General features: G+C 34.3%; 1 protein-coding gene across 4 annotated transcripts in view; it reads left to right on the forward strand.

The window, feature by feature from the left end:
* MSH3 (mutS homolog 3) overlaps positions 1–18717 on the forward strand; it is a 212987-nt gene that overhangs the window by 132107 nt on the left and 62163 nt on the right. For all 4 annotated transcript variants that reach the window (XR_006218712.1, XM_042989282.1, XM_007079796.2 and 1 more), the window contains exons 14-18: positions 651–838; positions 1568–1736; positions 7303–7367; positions 9721–9837; positions 15192–15299. Coding sequence is in view for 3 of the 4 variants with exons in the window: in XM_042989282.1 (XP_042845216.1) it covers positions 651–838; positions 1568–1736; positions 7303–7367; positions 9721–9837; positions 15192–15299 (647 nt within the window). In the remaining variant the exon portion in view is untranslated. The remainder of the gene's footprint in view (positions 1–650; positions 839–1567; positions 1737–7302; positions 7368–9720; positions 9838–15191; positions 15300–18717) is intronic.

The raw sequence follows: 18717 nt of genomic DNA on the forward strand, positions 1-18717 counted from the left end.
CTCAAAGAGGATATGCCTCTGCTAATGGTATATCAAAGTGTCTTTCTTTATATCCTGTGTGACTCATCTCTTATCAGCCTTTTAAATCTTTGGCATTCTGATAAGTGACAAATACTATCTTGTCATTTTAATTTGCTTGTTCTAATTATATGTGACGTTAATCAAGTGCTTATTGGACATTCTTTTTTTATGAGCTGCATATTTAGTTCATTTAGCCATTATTGTTTGGATTATTCCTTTTCCAGGTCGATTTGTAAGAGCTTATTATTCTAGGGATAGCTTTGCCCTTTATCATATGTCTTGCAGATATTTCCCCAGGATTGTCCTTTATATTTTTGACATTGTTTACTGTATTTTTGCTATATGGTCAATATATTTTAAAATGAGAAAATATTGAGCAAATATTGGCTTTACTATCCCTGACCCACATTGTTTCCTTGAGAGCTTTAAAATGTTATAAAGTATTTAAACTATTGATTTAACATTTGGAAGGTATCAGCAGTATTTTATTTCAATTTAACTAGTTTATAGAGTAAATTAAAATTTTCTTATATTCTAACTTCAAAAAGACTATTAATTAAAAGACCACTAATTAAACATCATGTTCATATATCTTGTATTATTTAGCTAAAAAATATTTCTATTTTCAGTGTTCTACACAAGAGTTCTTCTTGATTGTCAAAACCCTGTATCACCTGAAGTCAGAATTTCAAGCATTAATACCTGCTGTTAATTCCCACGTTCGGTCAGACTTGCTCCAGACATTTATTTTAGAAATTCCTGAACTCCTCAGTCCAGTGGAACGTTTCTTAAAGCTACTTAATGAACAAGCTGCCAAGTAAGTAGTAGATTCGTAGATTATTGTCACTGCTGGAAATAAAGAACTCATGTATTTGCCCTTTGGTGAATGGATTCCTAAGCTTCCTTAGCAGTAATGGTAGGAATTGCCTGTGAAATTAGAAATGTGATTGGATGCTAAAAGCTGTCAATTACAGCTGGAAGTAACCCTCTGCCATCTAAAACTTAGTTCATTATTTAGGACAATACAGTACTTCTCCAGGTATTGGATGATGAAAAGATAAAGTCCAGGCAGAGCAACTGGTAGCATTTATTAATTTAAAATTGGGTGGCAGATGGCATCTTACACTCATTTGCTAGATATTCAGTGGTCTGCCTTATATTTAGAAATTACAGAAGCAAAGTTATCCTTTAAGAGGTAGTCATTTCACAGTTCATCCCACAAAGAACTCTGTATAAAGGGGGGGAAAAGACAGTATTTTCATTTGTGCTTATTTTCTGAATAGGCAAACAACAAAAAATTTCATTTTATCTCTCACACCATGGAAATCATGAACTTGCAAAATGAAAATGTCTTTAGGATAATTTTGTCTATCTTCAAAGAAATTAAGAAACCTACCTGTAAATACTTAGTGGCAGAACTGGGATTAGAGCCTCGTTTCCTGGCTCCCAACCCTTTGGTCTTTTATCATGCTGTGAAAAATAATTGATGATCGGTATAAGTAGTATGCTTCAATATATATATTTGCTTTTTTTTTCCATTTTTTAGAAGTGGGGATAAAACAGAATTATTCAAAGATCTTTCTGACTTCCCTTTAATAAAAAAGAGGAAGGATGAAATTCAAGAAGTTACTCACAGGATCCAAATACATTTGCAAGATATACGAAAAATACTAAAAAATCCTTCTGCACAGTATGTGACAGTATCAGGACAGGAGGTAATGTCAGACATAATTTTATTTTGCATTAGTTTATCTCAAGCAGAAAAGCTACTTTAAAATGTGAACAAAAATCCGAGGACAGGATGAAAGTTTGTTTTGTTTAGTTTTCATATTTTTTCTTTTGTTCCTTGGAAATAAGATGTAATGCCTTGTTTTGATAAGAATGATTTTAGTAACAGTATTTTGTGTTTATTTACTTTAGTCCCTGGTGAAATCATGCAACGTAATGTTACATGTGTTTTAATGTTATTTCTTGAAATGTATTATAGAAAACCATGATTATTGTAAATAGTAATTTAGAGGATTCATTTACCCTAAATCCAGGAGAGAGAAGTTAGTCTTTGATGTCTGGCCAGCAGATAATGAAATGATATGAAGAGAACCACCTGTGTTGATTGGATCATAGTGATTAAAAGGCAGGGTTTCCTTCTGATGTTAGTATAGCTGCTAAAAAACAAAAAGAAAAAAAAAGAAACAAAACTATAGTGAAAACCTACAGTTAGTGAGTCTTCCATAAGATTATGTAAGTGCCGTTTAGAATGTATTTTGGTTTTTTTTTTTTTGGCATGTGTACCACTGTTTAAAGTTTGGTATTATAAATATCTGAGTGAGAACCAGGAAGAAGTATGCCTTTTAAATGTAGTTGTATCCTTCGGTCTTATTCTGAGTCTTAGGGCATGCTACTTCTATATCTTATGTTTAATAGAATATAAAGATTCTGAGGGAATTTGAGAAATCCTACTTTGTTAAGATAGCAAATTAGGAAATGTGTGAATAATTTCCAGAGCATGAACATTTTATTCAGAATTTTTAAAAACAGGTATTTTTCTAGTAGGGAAGACCTTAATTTCAAATAAAATTTTTAAATATTTGCATTCCTTTACATATTTAGTGAGAAGATTGTTGATTTGTATGATCATTTGAAATAAGAAATCCTACAGTAAATTATAATCTTTACTGAAACGTTTATTAATCTTGTGCCATTTAATAGACCATTGATTAAGTCAGCCTGTCTTTTGGACTAAAATTAAATCTTTTGGACTCAGGCAGACATTTTGCAGTATATTCCACATAGAACTCCATATAACAGAAAAATAATTTGACAATCTTTATACTTGGTTGCCCTCCCATAACCAAATATTTAATTGCATCACTTGGTTTCACTATGCAATCAAGATCTTGCAAAGTAACATATGACCTTACCACCACTATTCTGAGCTATTGTTGAAAATGAGATGATCAAAACTGTTTAATAACATTAATAAAAGATAGGTAGTAGAAAAGTGGTGACCTGGTGTTACAGTGGGGAAAAGCTGTGTGTGTAAGTGCCCCTTCCCCCACTTACATGCTCTGTGACCAGAGCAGAATCACCTGTGTCATGAGACTACTTTAAAAACCAGTTGAGTTAAAATACATGAAAAGTGCTTTTTAATCCTAAAGCACCATGTAAATGTTCTTCATATACTACTACTACTACTAATATAGTTACCATTTATCAAGCACTTGTTCAGAATGGTGCTAAGTGCTGTACATGTATTTTTTAACCCTTATAATAACACAAAAAGGGGCTGTTGTCATTTTGCAGCAAAGAAAACTGAGGTTTGGAGTAGTTAGGTAAGTTACCCGAGTCAGAAGCCCAGTCCTGCCTGACTCCAGTCTTTCTACCATGTCCTTATTTCACTTTACTCACAAATATTAACATTTTATTTTATAAAACCAGACATCTTAGAGCTCATAATACACAAACTAAAATAAAGCTTAAGTCTTGGGAGGACAGTCCTTATCCAGCTGGCGGTTTTACAGTGAAAATGGGGAAAACTGATCAGGAATTCATAAGCAATAGTAGACTAGTGTGTTTTGTTTTGTTTTATTGTTTTTTATATCAGTGTGGTAATGAAGTTTAAGAAAAAGCACAGTATGGAGATGAAGTAATTGGATTACAAATAATTAGGGAGATGCAAATTATCTTATTCTTTACTTAACCTTCAGGTTAAGGTGATGAGTTTGAGGCAAGAAATTTCTTAGTTATTAACTGTGGGATGGATTCTTAATGGTTTTAAAAAAAACGTACAGAATTTTAATAGTACATCAGTACAGAATCACTTTTATAACATTTTTTGAGAATTGGTGATTCTATTCAAACACCAAATGAATTCTAGATTTGCAGCATTGTTATCAAATTCTGTTTTAAAAACTTACAAATTATTCAGAAATACTTAAAGTACAGAGAACCGACTCTGTCAAATATGATTACCTCTGAGAAATGAAAGAGGATAGCAGGAAAGTCCTTAATTTATATATGTTCTTCTTTTATACCCTTCTCTTCTAAAATTTTATTCTGTACATATAACATGTGTAACAATTTTTAAAAAACCTGTTTTAGCAGCCCCATGTAGTACATGGATTTTGTTATTATTGGTAAAAATAAGTAGATTGTCAAGCCAGTATTAACTTTTGAGAACATTCATTTTTCACCTTTGTTTCCAGTTTTTATGTACTTATTAGAATACTATAAGCCTTACTGACTATGCACATTATTATCTCTGACTCTGATAGTATTTGTAAGAAAATAGTGAAAGCAGAAACTTAGTTCACTGTTTCTATGATAGTCTTTCTCATATTTTAGATATACAGAGAATTATCTTTTTTTTTACTGTTTATTTATTTATTTGAAAGAGACCAGAGACAGAGACAGAGAGTGTGCACATGTGCGAGTGGGCGAGGGGCAGAGAGAGAGGGAGAGAGAATCCCAAGCAGGCAGGGCTTGATCCCACAACCATGAGATCATGACCTGAACCAAAATCAAGAGTCAGATAACTGACTGAGCCACCCAGGTGCCCCTAGAGAATTATCTTTTAATCTTGAATCAAATATGGAATGGATATGGGGTGATATTTAGATTTGGAGTCGTACTGGTAAGTATTATTCCTAGGGGAAAGGGAAGAAATATTAGGCAGAAATCTTTAGGAAAAAACATTAGTTCACAACATGCAGCATATCCAGATTCTGCTTGGTATGTTTAAGATATGAAAAGCATTCTCCATTAAATCTTACTTCTGAATAAAAAAAAAAATATTTGAAGATTCTTGAGGAGAAGAAAGAAAAGGGGGATAGTAGGAATGGGTTAAGTGTGGTATTGAAGAAAACAGAGAGCAGTTTCTGGAGTGAATTAAGCAAACTTAGCCATGATGCCAGCCCAGTGATATGACAGACTGTAGTTGAGTAATGGTATCTGACATTTAAGCAACAAAGAATTGGATCCTAGGAGTATGAGAGAAATTGCTAGAACAAATCATGGCACACTTTGCATCAACACCTAAGAAACAGGGACTGTAGAGCAGGGAAAGTGGCTGTGAGAATACTCTAAGCTTTCTGAAATATTTGTTAATTTCCAATTTTAGTTGGTTTCCATTTTTGTACAATAAAATTCTTAAAAGGCCTGTCTGCTCATTCTTAGAATATTTGTGGAAGGAAACAGAGAGAAACTTTCCTATTTCTTAGGTAGTATAGAAGAGAACAAAAACCTGCTAGTCTGTTTTTGGAGAAACCCCAGCTGAGAAGAAGACATATAGGACCAGCACCAACTTGAGGAAGTAATCCCAGGGGTGTAACAAGCAGAAGGTCTATGTGGGCTTTTCCACCTCTCACCCTGTTTTCCATCCAGTATTGGCTCTGCATTTGGCTTCTTTGAGGATCTGTAGTCCTTAGAGTAGACCCTTGATACTTACAGATTGAACCATATGGTGCACACTATTCCCAGCATGCTTCAAAGGGCCATGACTAGTAGCAAGGCACAGATATGAATCCGGTGCCCCATGTTGCCCTGTTACGGCAAATTACTTAAGTAAGCCATCCTCCCTGGCTGCCCAGTGAGACAGTTTTAACTAATTTTCAAAATTTCCGCCTTCCTTTCCTTAGTAACTCCTGTTGAGCTCTGTGTTAGTTATTACAGTTCTAGATGTATTCTTCCCAAGTGTTAGTGAGCCACTGTGGTCCTGCATTTTGCAGTTTACCGCAGGCATAGCTCTTCCCAGAATTATTTTATAAAAGGATCAATATACCTTCTTGTTGGGCATTTAAAAATAATACTTAGGCAGTTTTTTTTAGCATAATCTTAAAGCGCTTTTATCTTTCTTGTCAATGATATTTATTTTGTGGGTTTTTTTCCTCAGTTACTTTTTGTAGCCGAAGGCTAGTTTTTAGACTCTTCACTCTTAATTGTTTAACTGGGTGTAGCAGGTTTGAAATTGTATTGTCTCCATATAAGAAGGCCTCATTAGTTGCGAAATTTTTTCTCAGAATGAAAATTCCTAAAATTAACCAATAATTTCTATATTATTTTTCTAAGCAGAATCTTTTTTTTTAATGTTTATTTACTTATTTTGAGAGAGAGAGTGTGCACGAGCAAGGGAGAGAGAGAGAAAAGGAGAGAGAGAATCCCAAGCAGGCTGTACGCTGTCAGCACAGAGCCTGATGTGGGGCTTGAACTCATGAACCATGAGAGCATGACCTGAGCTGAAACCAAGAGTCGGACACTAAACTGACTGAACCACCCAGGCACTCCAATAATTTCTATGTTGTTTCTATGAAATATAATTTCTATGAAAAACTACACAGAAAAATAAACTCAAAAGATAGGCCAACACTACTAATAATATGCATATTGTGAATACCTAAAATGTTATAAAACTGGTATACGTAAAGAAGTTCCTGCCGCCATCTCAAAATTAGTGGTAGCCACATAGCTTCTGGGTTCCCTCCTGTACAAAATAAATGTTTGTGTGTTTATTCACTTAAATAAAACATTGAATTTCATTGCAATAATACAGGAGAGTAAGCAGGAGGAAGAGATGAGCTACAACTAATGCTAAAAATGAAAGGCATGATAGAAGTTGATTTCACTTGCTTCCTGGCCGATTTCAGAAAAGCTTGCTTGCAGAACACAGTTGGCTTAATAAAGATATAGTTCATATAAGTGAAAGCTTAAAGAAAACACCCTTGGGATAAAATATCTTCTGATAGCTGAAGAAATCTGTGCTTTTTCATGAGGATACTTTTAGATATTGGGCTCTTTGTGTAACAGCCGTGACAATAAATCCTCTTCTGTTCAGAATAAGGGATGGACCATATCTCAATCTGGTATAGCACTTCATAATTGATATTTTAAAATTGTATGTACTTAGAAATTCAATCGTATTACTGAGTAATAGAATTCTTAAGTAAGTGGGTACTAATAAATGAAAGAGACCGTTAAAGAAAAATCACCATTTGTAGTATGCACATGATAATGTTATAAACATTAAGTTGTGAAGTTATATGCTTATTACAAACTTTTGTTGAATGCAAGTTGTACTTTATTGCAAGTATTACAACCTTAATTATTAATATTTGATTGTATACATGAACATATATTTGGACATACATGAACTTCCCTTTTAACAGTATTGGATTTATTTTGAATGTTTAGAATAGTATTTACTAAACTGATAGAAGTTTTGAGGAAGCTTTAAAAATATAATGGTTAATCATTTAAATATGTAATTTTTATTTATATTTCTTTTAGTTTATGATTGAAATAAAGAATTCTGCTGTATCTTGTATACCAACTGATTGGGTTAAGGTTGGAAGGTAGGTTTAAAAATACATTTTTTTCTTAACGTGAATTATAATGACACATTATGAGCATGTACACCTGTATGTTTTTGGAATGATAATAACCATATTCATGACATTAAATGTGATTCTTCCCCTTTGGTTTTCTTACGGAACTTTTAGCCAAAGAAATAATTATTTTAAACTCTTTCTATCATTGATTTTAAAATATTTTTTCCAAAGAGTATCTTATTTGTATATATTTGTTTTCTTGTTTTATTATTGTTTTATTTTTACACCTTAGAGTACACTTTAAACACATGAAAAAATGTTGGAGGATCTTCAGTTATAAAATTAATTTGGTTGCTTGAATTTTCTGATGAATGCCATACCTGAAATTTCATTTTCTGCTTCACTGAGCTCTCTCTGCATTTCTTTATTGTTGATGCTTTCCATGCCACATAATTATAATAGTTGTTTACATCTTCTTTTTTGTAAGTTGTATCATGAATTGATGAAAACAAATTTAATCAAAAACAAAATTAGAAAACCACATTGAGACTGCCTTTTCTCCTTGGTTAGGCATTAATTCCCAAGAGGGGACTCATTTAAAGAAGTGGTGTTAGAGAAGTATATACTCCTGTGAATCGTATTCTTTGTGAAATATTTATTACTACTGTTATTAATATGTTTGCATGAACTTTAGATGAAAATGTTAGATTTGCCTGAGCAAGCAGAAGAGAGCCTAGTAGCTGGTGATTGTATGAAGGAACTATGTTAAGGATGGGAGAAAATTTTGACATGTATGAACGATTATTATAATTTTAACTTTAATTCAAAAAGAAAATGAGTATCTATTGCCACTATCAAAGAATCCTGAAGGTACAATCATGGGTTTCTTTAGCTTGTTTTTCTTACATGTTACTAGAAGCCATAATTGAGATTTGAGTATTTTGTTTTTAGGGGATGTTTTCTCTCCTTGCAAGTATTCTTTCGTTTTCTGTCCTATACTATAGCTAATGACTCAAAATATGCTTTATGAAGAGAAGTTATTTAAAATTGTGCATCTAATTATCTAAGAAACTGAAATGTTTCACTGAATGAATTTTGTCGGAAGAGAAAGCTATGACAGATAGGTTTGCATAGAAGTCTAGATGACAATTCAGAAGCAATAAGGAAGGCATAAATCAGTGTCAGCATCTTGTGAACATTCAATGATGTAAATTGAAAGAATAAATAAGATAGTTTGGGGGAAGCTCATTGTTATATTTTATATGTTACTTGGCCATCAGAACCTTGACAGGGATAGGTTAGATTATCAGTCAGGTTTTGCATGTGAAAGTCTCACCCCTGTTCCAATAACTTGCCAAATTAAACATACTTGTGACAGGAGTAGGGGAGCAAGCAAAGAACAGAGTGCAGTCTGTCATCACCTGCCTGTCACTTAACTCCAACCTTCTCTTCTCAAGGTTCAAACATAATAACATCAACAGTGGTAATAATCACCACATCCACAAAACAATGCTTAACATTGGGTGCTAATGTCATGGGACATTGGCACCTTGCTAAGCACTATCTTATCCTGTTAACAGTACCTATGACATAGATACTGTCATTATCCCCATTTTATAGATGAAGAAAGTGATGTTGAGAGAAGATCAGTTATATTTGCCCAAAGTCACACAGCAAGTAAGTGGCAGGCAGAGTTAGAGCCTTGGGCCAGACTTTTTGACTGGGGACCTGTGGCAGGCCCTCTTGTGCTCTGCAGTTTCTTGATGAAGAAGCAGAGATTATACACAAGCTCAGATGAGGAGCATGTGGTATTTCTTCCCTTCTGGAGCCTCTGTGAATCTACAGTTAGATAACGAAGCATTCTTCTTTGATTGCCTCCTGAATTGATGCATTGCTATTCTTTGTAATTCTTTATAGTTTTCTTTTTTTCACTGAAATACTGTAGTCATACAGAAAAGTATAAAACTTAAAGAATATTATGACCGTCATCAGTGTATCCAGCTTTGTCAGGACTTACTTGCTTCTGATCTTTTTTTTAATAAGCAAGAATTTTCATTTAGTGTAACTTAAAGAAAAAACCTTTCTGCTTATGAAATGGAAACTCTAAACTTTGAACTTGTCATATGGGTATAATTTAAAATGCATTTTAGAGCTTCCTGAACAAAGTCCTATGAACTCCAAGTACTTTATTTACAACAGAGATCTTTGGAATCAATAGAATTCAGGACCATAATTAAAGAATGTTCTCTGTTTACAGCTATTTACTTTCAAGGTTCATCAGAGAATAATAAATAACTACTTTAATTTTCTGAAGTGAAGGTATTAGTGGTTTCTTAGTAACCTTGATTTCCTATTTATGTTTCTTCCCCTCTTCTAGCACAAAAGCTGTGAGCCGCTTTCACTCTCCTTTTATTGTAGAAAATTACAGACGTCTGAATCAGCTCCGGGAGCAGCTAGTCCTTGACTGCAGTGCTGAATGGCTTGATTTTCTAGAGTGAGTTTACAATGAAAAATATACTCTGACTTTTTGCTATGAGAAATAGACCGGAAAATCTTTCTATCAAAAAGAAAAGTAGAGATTACTGCTTGTGACCTGCCATAAAATAGTTGAGTACATGTGTTCTCTCATTTTATTTTTAGTCCATTGAAATGTAAGCTCATCTTAGTCCGTAATGAGAGACCTAATATAGTTTATTGTTACTGTACCTACATTTAGTTGCTAAGGATGGTTGGTAGAGTCACGTTTTGAAATTCCACTTTGGACATCATTTACTTATAAAAAAGGCCTAATATTTTCAGAGTTGGACACATATGGGTTAGTTGTTCTGTTTTTATTATCTCCATTTAATTTTTTTTCTTATTTTACATCCTATGTATTTCCTAACTTTTTATTTTAAAGAATTTTAAACATGGGAAAGTTGAAATGAACGCTGACACTCTCTTCACTTACATTTATCAAGTGTTAACATTTTGCCACTTTTTTTTTTATATCTCTCATAGACTTTTTTTTCTGAACCATTTGAAAGTACATTTTAGACATTATAACACTTCACCCCTCCCCCTAAATCTTAATTAAGCATACATCTAAAACTAAGGACTTTATACTATATAATCTTAACACCATTATCACATCTAAAAAATTGATATTAATTTAAGGAATATTGAGTTTCTTTAATTCTGCCCCCCTCCCCGATTTTTAAGTGAAAGCTCAAATCAACTTTCACATGTTGCATTTTGTTACTATGTTTCTTTTCTAATTGAATCTAGAATAATCTCCCACATTTTTTTGTTTTTTATGAGATTTTCTTTTGAAGAGCCCTTGCCATTGCCTCAAAGAATGTTTCATAGCTGGATTTATTCATAGCTGTGTGTTCATACGGACAGGGTTAAGTCTGGGGTGTGCTGGTAAATAAATGATAAACAGCCAGCTCTCTGGAAGAATAGTAGTGTTTGTGGTGTTTGTTGATTTCTGTAGTGTAAACACTCCTACCTGGGCTGATTTCAAGCTGCTGCTGGATTGGAGTTGGGAAAAGAGATGTACAATTGACCTTCATGAGTCCACAGCTATGAACCGCTCATCCAAGCACTTTATTATTCTTCAGATGATATCTTTGAGTGAGATATTATCACCCCCTATTTACAAATGAATTAATTGAGATACAGAAATAAGGAGTAAGTTGCCTATATTGGTTGGAGCCGAGATTCAACTCCGGGTATATAGTGGTAGGTTGTGCTCTTTACCATCAGGTTGTAGAGGCTGCCTATGGTAAATACGTAGGCATCACTCTGAACAGAAATCTCTCTGGTAGTCTTTCTCTTTAAAACCTTAAACAGTAAGTATTCAGCGAGGTTCTCCAGGAGCTAAGTAACCAGTCTGGCGAGTGAAAAAAAAAAAGATTCTGTGTGACAGTTTTTAAAAGGTAGCTGTTTGCCCAGAGGAGTCTTGGATTATAGCATCAGAAAGACATTCCACTTTACTTGTCCTGAATCTCCTGAGGTTATCTTACTCCTAGTTGTGGACCCAGGGATAGAAACTTAGTGGTGTATTCATTTCCTTTTCCACTTCACTTTCAATTTTCCATTTTAAGGGTTTTCAGGGCCTTTGAGTCTCTAGTTCTCCTGTTTTGCCCTTAGAAGTATCACTGAGACATGAAAATTAGATTCCTTTCAGGCTTCAGGGACCACATTCTAGGATCCTGCAATTTGGTGAGTCGATACATATTCACTCTATTCACAGTATACACAATTTTACACATCTGGTTTATGTTCTCATTGCTAATATTCTAGGCTAAAGGAAGTTCAGATCTCCCATTGCAAACACTTTGGCTTTATTCTTGATTCTGTCTTCCTTTTTGTCCCTTTATCTGTTATCCTGTTTGTCTTTTTTGCCTTTGAAATGTCTCTTTGATTTGTCCCTTCTGTTGTTCCCTTGTAGCACCCCACCATTTCTGCATACTGTTCTTACTGTTTCAGCCCTCTGCCTGGGCCCTTCTACCAAATTAACCCAGGAGAATTTTACTTTCATCATACCACCACTTTGAGAATTGCTATGAGTAAGCTGACATTAAATACAATATCACAAAGGATATGATATTCATGTTGCATTGCTAAGTGCAGAAAGGATGCAAAACAGTAATGTGTAAATTCATATACACACACAGCATACAAACCTTTTATCTTAAAAGATTAAATATATGTATGCCATTATTATATTATCAATATGCTTATTGGCCATTTATGTATCTTCTTTGAAGAAATGTATTTATATATATCCTCGAGTGTTAACTGATTATTTCTGGATGGTGAGGTTACTGGAGATTTTAATTTACTTTGCAAAGACATGATATCAAAAGTATCTTTAATGTACTTACATTACTTTCAAAATAAGAAAAATACATTATATTTTTATCAAAAAAAATATTGGCTCAATTTTAGCTACAGCTTTTGCAACTAGAGCCCCCACTTGAGAACAATATTGTTAAGCACAGTACTTATTAAGGTGCCAGATGGTGTGAATATGATGTCATTTAAAAAAAATGATTAACCTCAATGAACCTGACGTCAGAGGATTGAATACCAGCTATACACGTGTATGTCTCTTATTGAGATACCGTTATGCATTAGTCATACTAGTTTGGATCAAAATATTGCAAGAAATCAAGACTGAAAGAAAGTTCTTTCAAAAGTAAATGGAAACTTCTCTCAAAAAATGTGTCTCTTCTTCTGTATTCTAGAAGATGGGCTGTGGATGTTGAATAATCTTGATTACAGATTTTTAAAAAATTAAGTTATAATGCCTCCTGTACAGTAGTTAAATATTTTAGAAATAAATTTGTAAATAAAAAATAAGATAACTTTCTTTTTGTTAACTTCAGATGTCATTGGGCAACATCTGATGGTAAACTGTCATAACAGCTTTAGAACCCAAGTGTCTTAATCTTTTTCCTGTGGACCTAGCAATATCTTTTGACCAGAGATTAATGGCTTCATTCTTAAATTTGTTGATGGCTTAGTGATAAAGTTTCATGTTATGTTGTAATCCCAGTCTATCAGGTTGTTACTTGAGTTGCCCGTTTTTTAGCTTGTCATTTTTCTAGGTATGGGTAATCTCTTTGAAATTTGGGGAAGTGTAGCAAATGGACAAAGATCAAGAAGTCAAACAAGACTTTGTAAGAGTTATAATGGTGATATTAAAGGTTTATGACGGTTTTTTATTTTATTCACATGTCTTATTTATGTAATTGACATGAGAAAGAACATAATAGGCTACATCAAAATAATTCCCTTATCTCTCTCTGCTTTTTCTTTTTTCTTTTTCTTTCTTTCTTTTTTTTTTTTAACTGAAATGGTACCCCCTGAGAGCTGTGTCACTCATTTCAATTCCATATACTAGAATATCATCAAGGACAGTTACCCTCAACCGAAATCTCCTAGATAAGTAGCAAATTAAATTAGGGTCTTGCTGGCCTGGACAAGACCTGAGAAGGAGGGAGTGAGAGTATGAAAAAAATGACTGATGTTTAAAGCTGAAGGTACTTTGATATTCACATCGAGGGAGATAAGAGCAGAAATATCAAATGTAGCTGCTCTCTAGCAAAACAGAGTGCCAGGATAGGAAGACCAAATGGGTCAGTGATGAGAACAGGGACAGAATAGGACACAGCCCAAGAGGTAAACCAGTGGTTAGATCTAAATTGAAGTTACACCGGCAATAACAAGGCATGATCACTGAGCAGTCACTCAGGAATGTAAGGTCTGTGTACCATGTGACATCTTCAAAACTGAGTCATTTTGTTTGTTTATTTATTTATTTTGAGAAAGACATAGTGTGAGTGGGGGAGGGGCAGAGAGAGAAGGGGAGAGAATCCCAAGGAGGCTCTGCACTGCCAGCACAGAGCCTGATGTGGGGCTCAAACTCATGACCGTGAGATCATGACCTGACCTGAAACCAGAAGTCAGATGCTTAACCAACTGAGCCACCCAGGAGCCTCCAAACTGAGTCATTTTTAAGGTGACAACAGAACATTATCTATCTGATGCCAGGGTCCAATCTCCTTTTTGCTTGGGATTTCTTAACACTGTTAGTGGAATTCTTGCTTGTTTTAATGAACATTAATTCAGTGAGAAATAGGTAAATTATATTTGTTATACTATGTTCAGACAAAAAGGTATAAAATATACTGTAAATATACTTTTCAGTTCATAAAGTTAACACAAAAGTAAAACTGGATACTTAAAATGTTGCCTCTATTTGGAAAAGTCATGTATATACAATACCTTTATAATATTACTGGAAAAATCATATTACAGATTCTAAAAACTCAATATATAGTGATAATATAGGAATAACTGATTACATAGTAGCTTAATCGGGATATCCTTTTCAAGCTAGGAAGTACTCTAAAACTTTTGGATTTAAGAAGTAAACAGATTAAATCTCAAAGTTTCTGAAACACATTGTACAACAGAGAAATCTTTTTTAAGGGAAGCATTCAGCATAATACTCTCATTTTGGGGGGAATCTTCTTTGAAAGGTTGTAAAGTATACCTGTGATATGAGATAATGGAATAATTTAAGTAAAAAAAAAAAACAAAACACTTGCATAATTTCCTATATATTTTTAAATACATCTTTCAATAACAGTTTTCTAAGCTTTTAATCACCAGCTATTTAGTTAGCCAAAGATTTGAGACAATGATTGTTATCTTTTTAAAAATAAATCTAAAATTTAATTTATATATGCATTTTTAATAATATAACTGAAGATCACTGAAAAAAAGTACTTTTCTTGCTTGCCTTTAACAAAATTTATTATAATGGCTACTGTATACCAAAGTTATGGGTGGTATGTTAGGGCTTGATAATGATAAGCAAATCAGACAAACATGGACTCTACCATCAAGAAGCCTCCAATTCAGCGTGAGAAAAAGATATTGAAACTGTTAATCCTAGTTTGTATGATGCTATCAAGGAGAAGCACAAAGGGAGGCTGACCCATCTGTTGAATGGGTTATTTAAGTTGAATGAAAATGATCACATTTGTGTTAATTATATCTAAGTTGACTTGTCATGGTCAAATGAAATGTGTAATATGGTGTTAATAGTACACATCTTTTTATAGAAGTTATTTTAAATATATGTAGTTCTATCCAAATGAAACAAAAGAAGCCTCAGTAATCAAATTATTATATAAAACTGAAAAGTATTTCAGTGTAATTTCCATGTTTCTTAGGTATCCCTGGTTATTTTGTTTATGCTCATCTTAACAAATAAAGTGATTACTTATTGTACAGCTTTTATAGCTCTAAGAAATCAGTGTCCTCACCTTTTTGTTGTTGCTTCTGTAGGGATTTTAGTGAACATTATCACTCCTTGTGTAAAGCAGTACATCACCTAGCAACTGTTGACTGCATTTTCTCCCTGGCCAAGGTCGCTAAGCAAGGAAATTACTGCAGGTAATGTATTTTTTAACACTCCCCCCCCACCTTTCAGTGCTTTAGATTAGATGGCATTATTCCACTAATTTTAGCATTTTTATTATAAAATATTAAAATATGCAAATATTTTGCTCCCTTTGTAAAGCTGAATGTCAACACATATAGCTTGATTTGAAATTAACACATTCCTTTCTTGCTTGCTCTGTCATTTATTACAGTGAAAGCAGATGTGACTCCAGAAGTGATTGTTATATATTTCAGTTTTTAAGTTTATGTGGGTGACATTTAAAAAAAATTTTTTTTAATGTTTATTCATTTTTGAGAGACAGAGGCAGAGTGTGAGTGGGGGAGGGGCAGAGAGAGAGGGGGACACAGAATCCAAAGCAGGCTTCAGGCTCCAGGCTGTCTGCACAGAGCCCAACATGCGGCTCAAACCCACGAATCTGCGAGATCATGACCTGAGCCGAAGTCAGATGCTTAACCAACTGAGCCACCCAGGCGCTCTGGTGACATTTTTTAAAAAGCATAATCCTTTCATTTGTTAGCTTTGACTTAAACACTTTGTAATATGTTTCACTTCATGATTATAAATACCATCTAAATCAGATATGGCCGGGACTCATTGTATGATCCATTTTGAGGAAGTGTTCTCTATTGCTCTCAAATTGTTCTTCCTTAAATTTAAAACCTTAAGCTTGAGCCAAATCTTTGGCTCAGTGCTGTGCCCTCCAGGCCCACTGGGTGAGGATTCTACCTTCCAGACCCACTGGGGCAGCATTTCTGTTCCTGTAGTTTTGCTGGGCAAAGATTGGGCCCCCAGAGCTCCAGGTCATGTTGCCCCTTTGGTGGCCCTATGCCTGGGCCCCATCCCTGAAGTGTTTCTTTGTGATATTCCCATGTCTGCTGGTGCTCTGTGCCTGGCTCCCTCCTGTGGCTCCCCCCAGGCTAGAATTTTGTGCTGGTGGCTCTCTGGGTCTGGAGACCATTGCCCTATTGGGGGCTCTCTGGGCTATATTTCATAAAAGCATAGCCCACTCATGAGGGCTGTTATGAACCAATCGCCTTCCAAAGGCCTCACCTCCTAATACCATCACATTAGGTTTCATATGAATTTTGGGGAGGACACAAACATTCAGTTTGTAGCACAAAGCCTATTTTTTCATATACTTAAGGAAATTTAAGGGAATATTTACCTCACTGGCTATGGTGAGGAATGAAAAGAAAACATAGATGTCTTACTCCCTGTCCATGCTTGTGACATACAGAATTCATTGTGTTTGAGTAGATATGTTTTGCTGTTCATACGTCTTTCGTATCTTGGTTTCTCTTTAGTTTGAGCCAAATAGCTTTTTTTTTGAACATTTCAATGTTCTTTATACCTAGCATAATACCCATAGTGGATGTTAAAAAATTGGTTGTTGTAAAGTATTTATTTATTTATTTATTTATTTATTTATTTATTTATTTAGGGGAGGAGAATTGCAGGAATTGGCTATGCCAGTTTTAGATTAAAAATGTACTTTGCTATTTCATTTCATTTTGTTTTGCCATCTATTTATGTGTGGAGACCAACAGTGTTGGGCACAATAGTTTTGTTTAAAATAGGTTCTTTGCGTTTTCACTATTGCCCAATTTCTTCTCACATCAGAGGGCTTCAAAAATTTTATCCCATTTATCATCCATAAAAATGAGATCTGTAAATTTACTGTAGTTGAATCTAGTTCTGGGAGAATAAGAATCTACTCTCCATTGACTTGATTTCTTCCTTATGTACTATGATCTTAGTAGGACTTATTTCTTGCTGTACAAGGTTTGTGAAGCTAACTTTTCCTAAAGGATTCTTTTGGTGAATTAAGTAGAGGATCGGCTACAACCTATGCCCTTACTGTGTCTTCCTGCAAAGCTCTTCCCACTGAAAAATACTTGTGCCTGGCTTACCTCTTCTTATACTTCTTCAAGTGGCCTTTTGCCATTTGTTACTGCTGATGCTGCAGCTAGTAAGACCAGAAGAACCATGTCTATGGTATGTGGTTTATATTATACCAAATTTAAATATTTGTATCTGTATGTGTTTATATATCTATTTGTAAACTTAAACATATATATATATATATATATATTACACATCGTATATAAGTTTTTTTCTTTCATTTTTTTGTTATGTTCATTTATTTTGAGAGAGAGTGTGCATGCACATAGTGGGGAAGGGCTGAGAGAGTGGGGAAGAAAGAATCTCAAGCAGGCTCTGTACTGTCAGCACAGAGCCTGACGCGGGGCTCGACCGTACAAACTGTGAGATCGTGACCTGAGCTGAAACCAAGAGTCAGACGCTTAACTGACTGAGCCACTCGGGCGCCCCAGGAATTCTTTATGGAGATGTAGGTTTGGCAAAATCTCTGAGGAGTGAAAATACATCCCTTATTACATCACTATAAAACTCTGATTAATTTGTAGACTCATCAGAGATTTAACAAACATTTTAAGTATATACACTAGACAGGTTTGGTCCTAGATTTTTCATTTAGGGACTTCTCCTTTTTTTGGCATCTTCTAGTCCATATATCAAGAGACTTCTTGATTTGCATAAGTAAAATTTGAACTCTTTTAAAGCATATCTTTCAGAGTGTAGACTTTGGATCAGACAGACATGGTTTTAAATACTTGCTTGGTTATTTAACAGCTGACCTTAAGCAAGTTACTTAACCTCTCTGATCCTCAGGTTCTGCATTGCCATAATACCTACCTCTCAAGAGATGTGCAGATTAAGTGAGGTAAATCTATATTAACTTTTTAAGCAGGACCAGATGATAAGTACTTAGTAAATAGCAGATAATATTTTTCAAAGATGCTTATTTTAAAAATCAGAAGGATTAAGTATTTTAAAAATTACTTGTCTTTAATAAAAATATGGGGTATGTTAGTATGTTTCATACCCATTCAATTTATTTTTTAAAAATCATTTTTGGTTCTCTATCTTATCTGTCTCTTTGAACATGATAAGCATTGTTATCTTAAAGTCTTTGTCTGATAATTCAGATATCTGGAGTCCTTATGGGTCCTTGTTGCCTTGTTTCTCTTGCCTTGTTTTTGTTCATTTTTGTTCTTATATCTTTTTGATGCCTGGTTGTTTTGATTATGTTATAGGCATTATATTTGTAGAATCATTATAGAAATAACTTGATGTTATATTTCCTCTGAAAGAGTCACATTTGCTTCTACTAGACACCTCAAGATGCTGAAAATACTCTGGCATCACTTAATCTAAATAATCTGTCATCTTATCTGGGCTTGAGATGACTCAAAGGTTCAAAAGCTGCCATTATTGCTTCAAATGTATTTCTTATGCCTGGTGTGCAGCCTGTTGGTGTCTCAGTCCAGAGCCAGGCTATCCCTCGTCTTTACCCTCAGCTGTTTCCTCAGGAATCAACACACTCCC

Source organism: Panthera tigris, chromosome A1 (assembly GCF_018350195.1).
Source record: "Panthera tigris isolate Pti1 chromosome A1, P.tigris_Pti1_mat1.1, whole genome shotgun sequence".
Classification (NCBI taxonomy): Eukaryota; Metazoa; Chordata; class Mammalia; order Carnivora; family Felidae; genus Panthera; species Panthera tigris.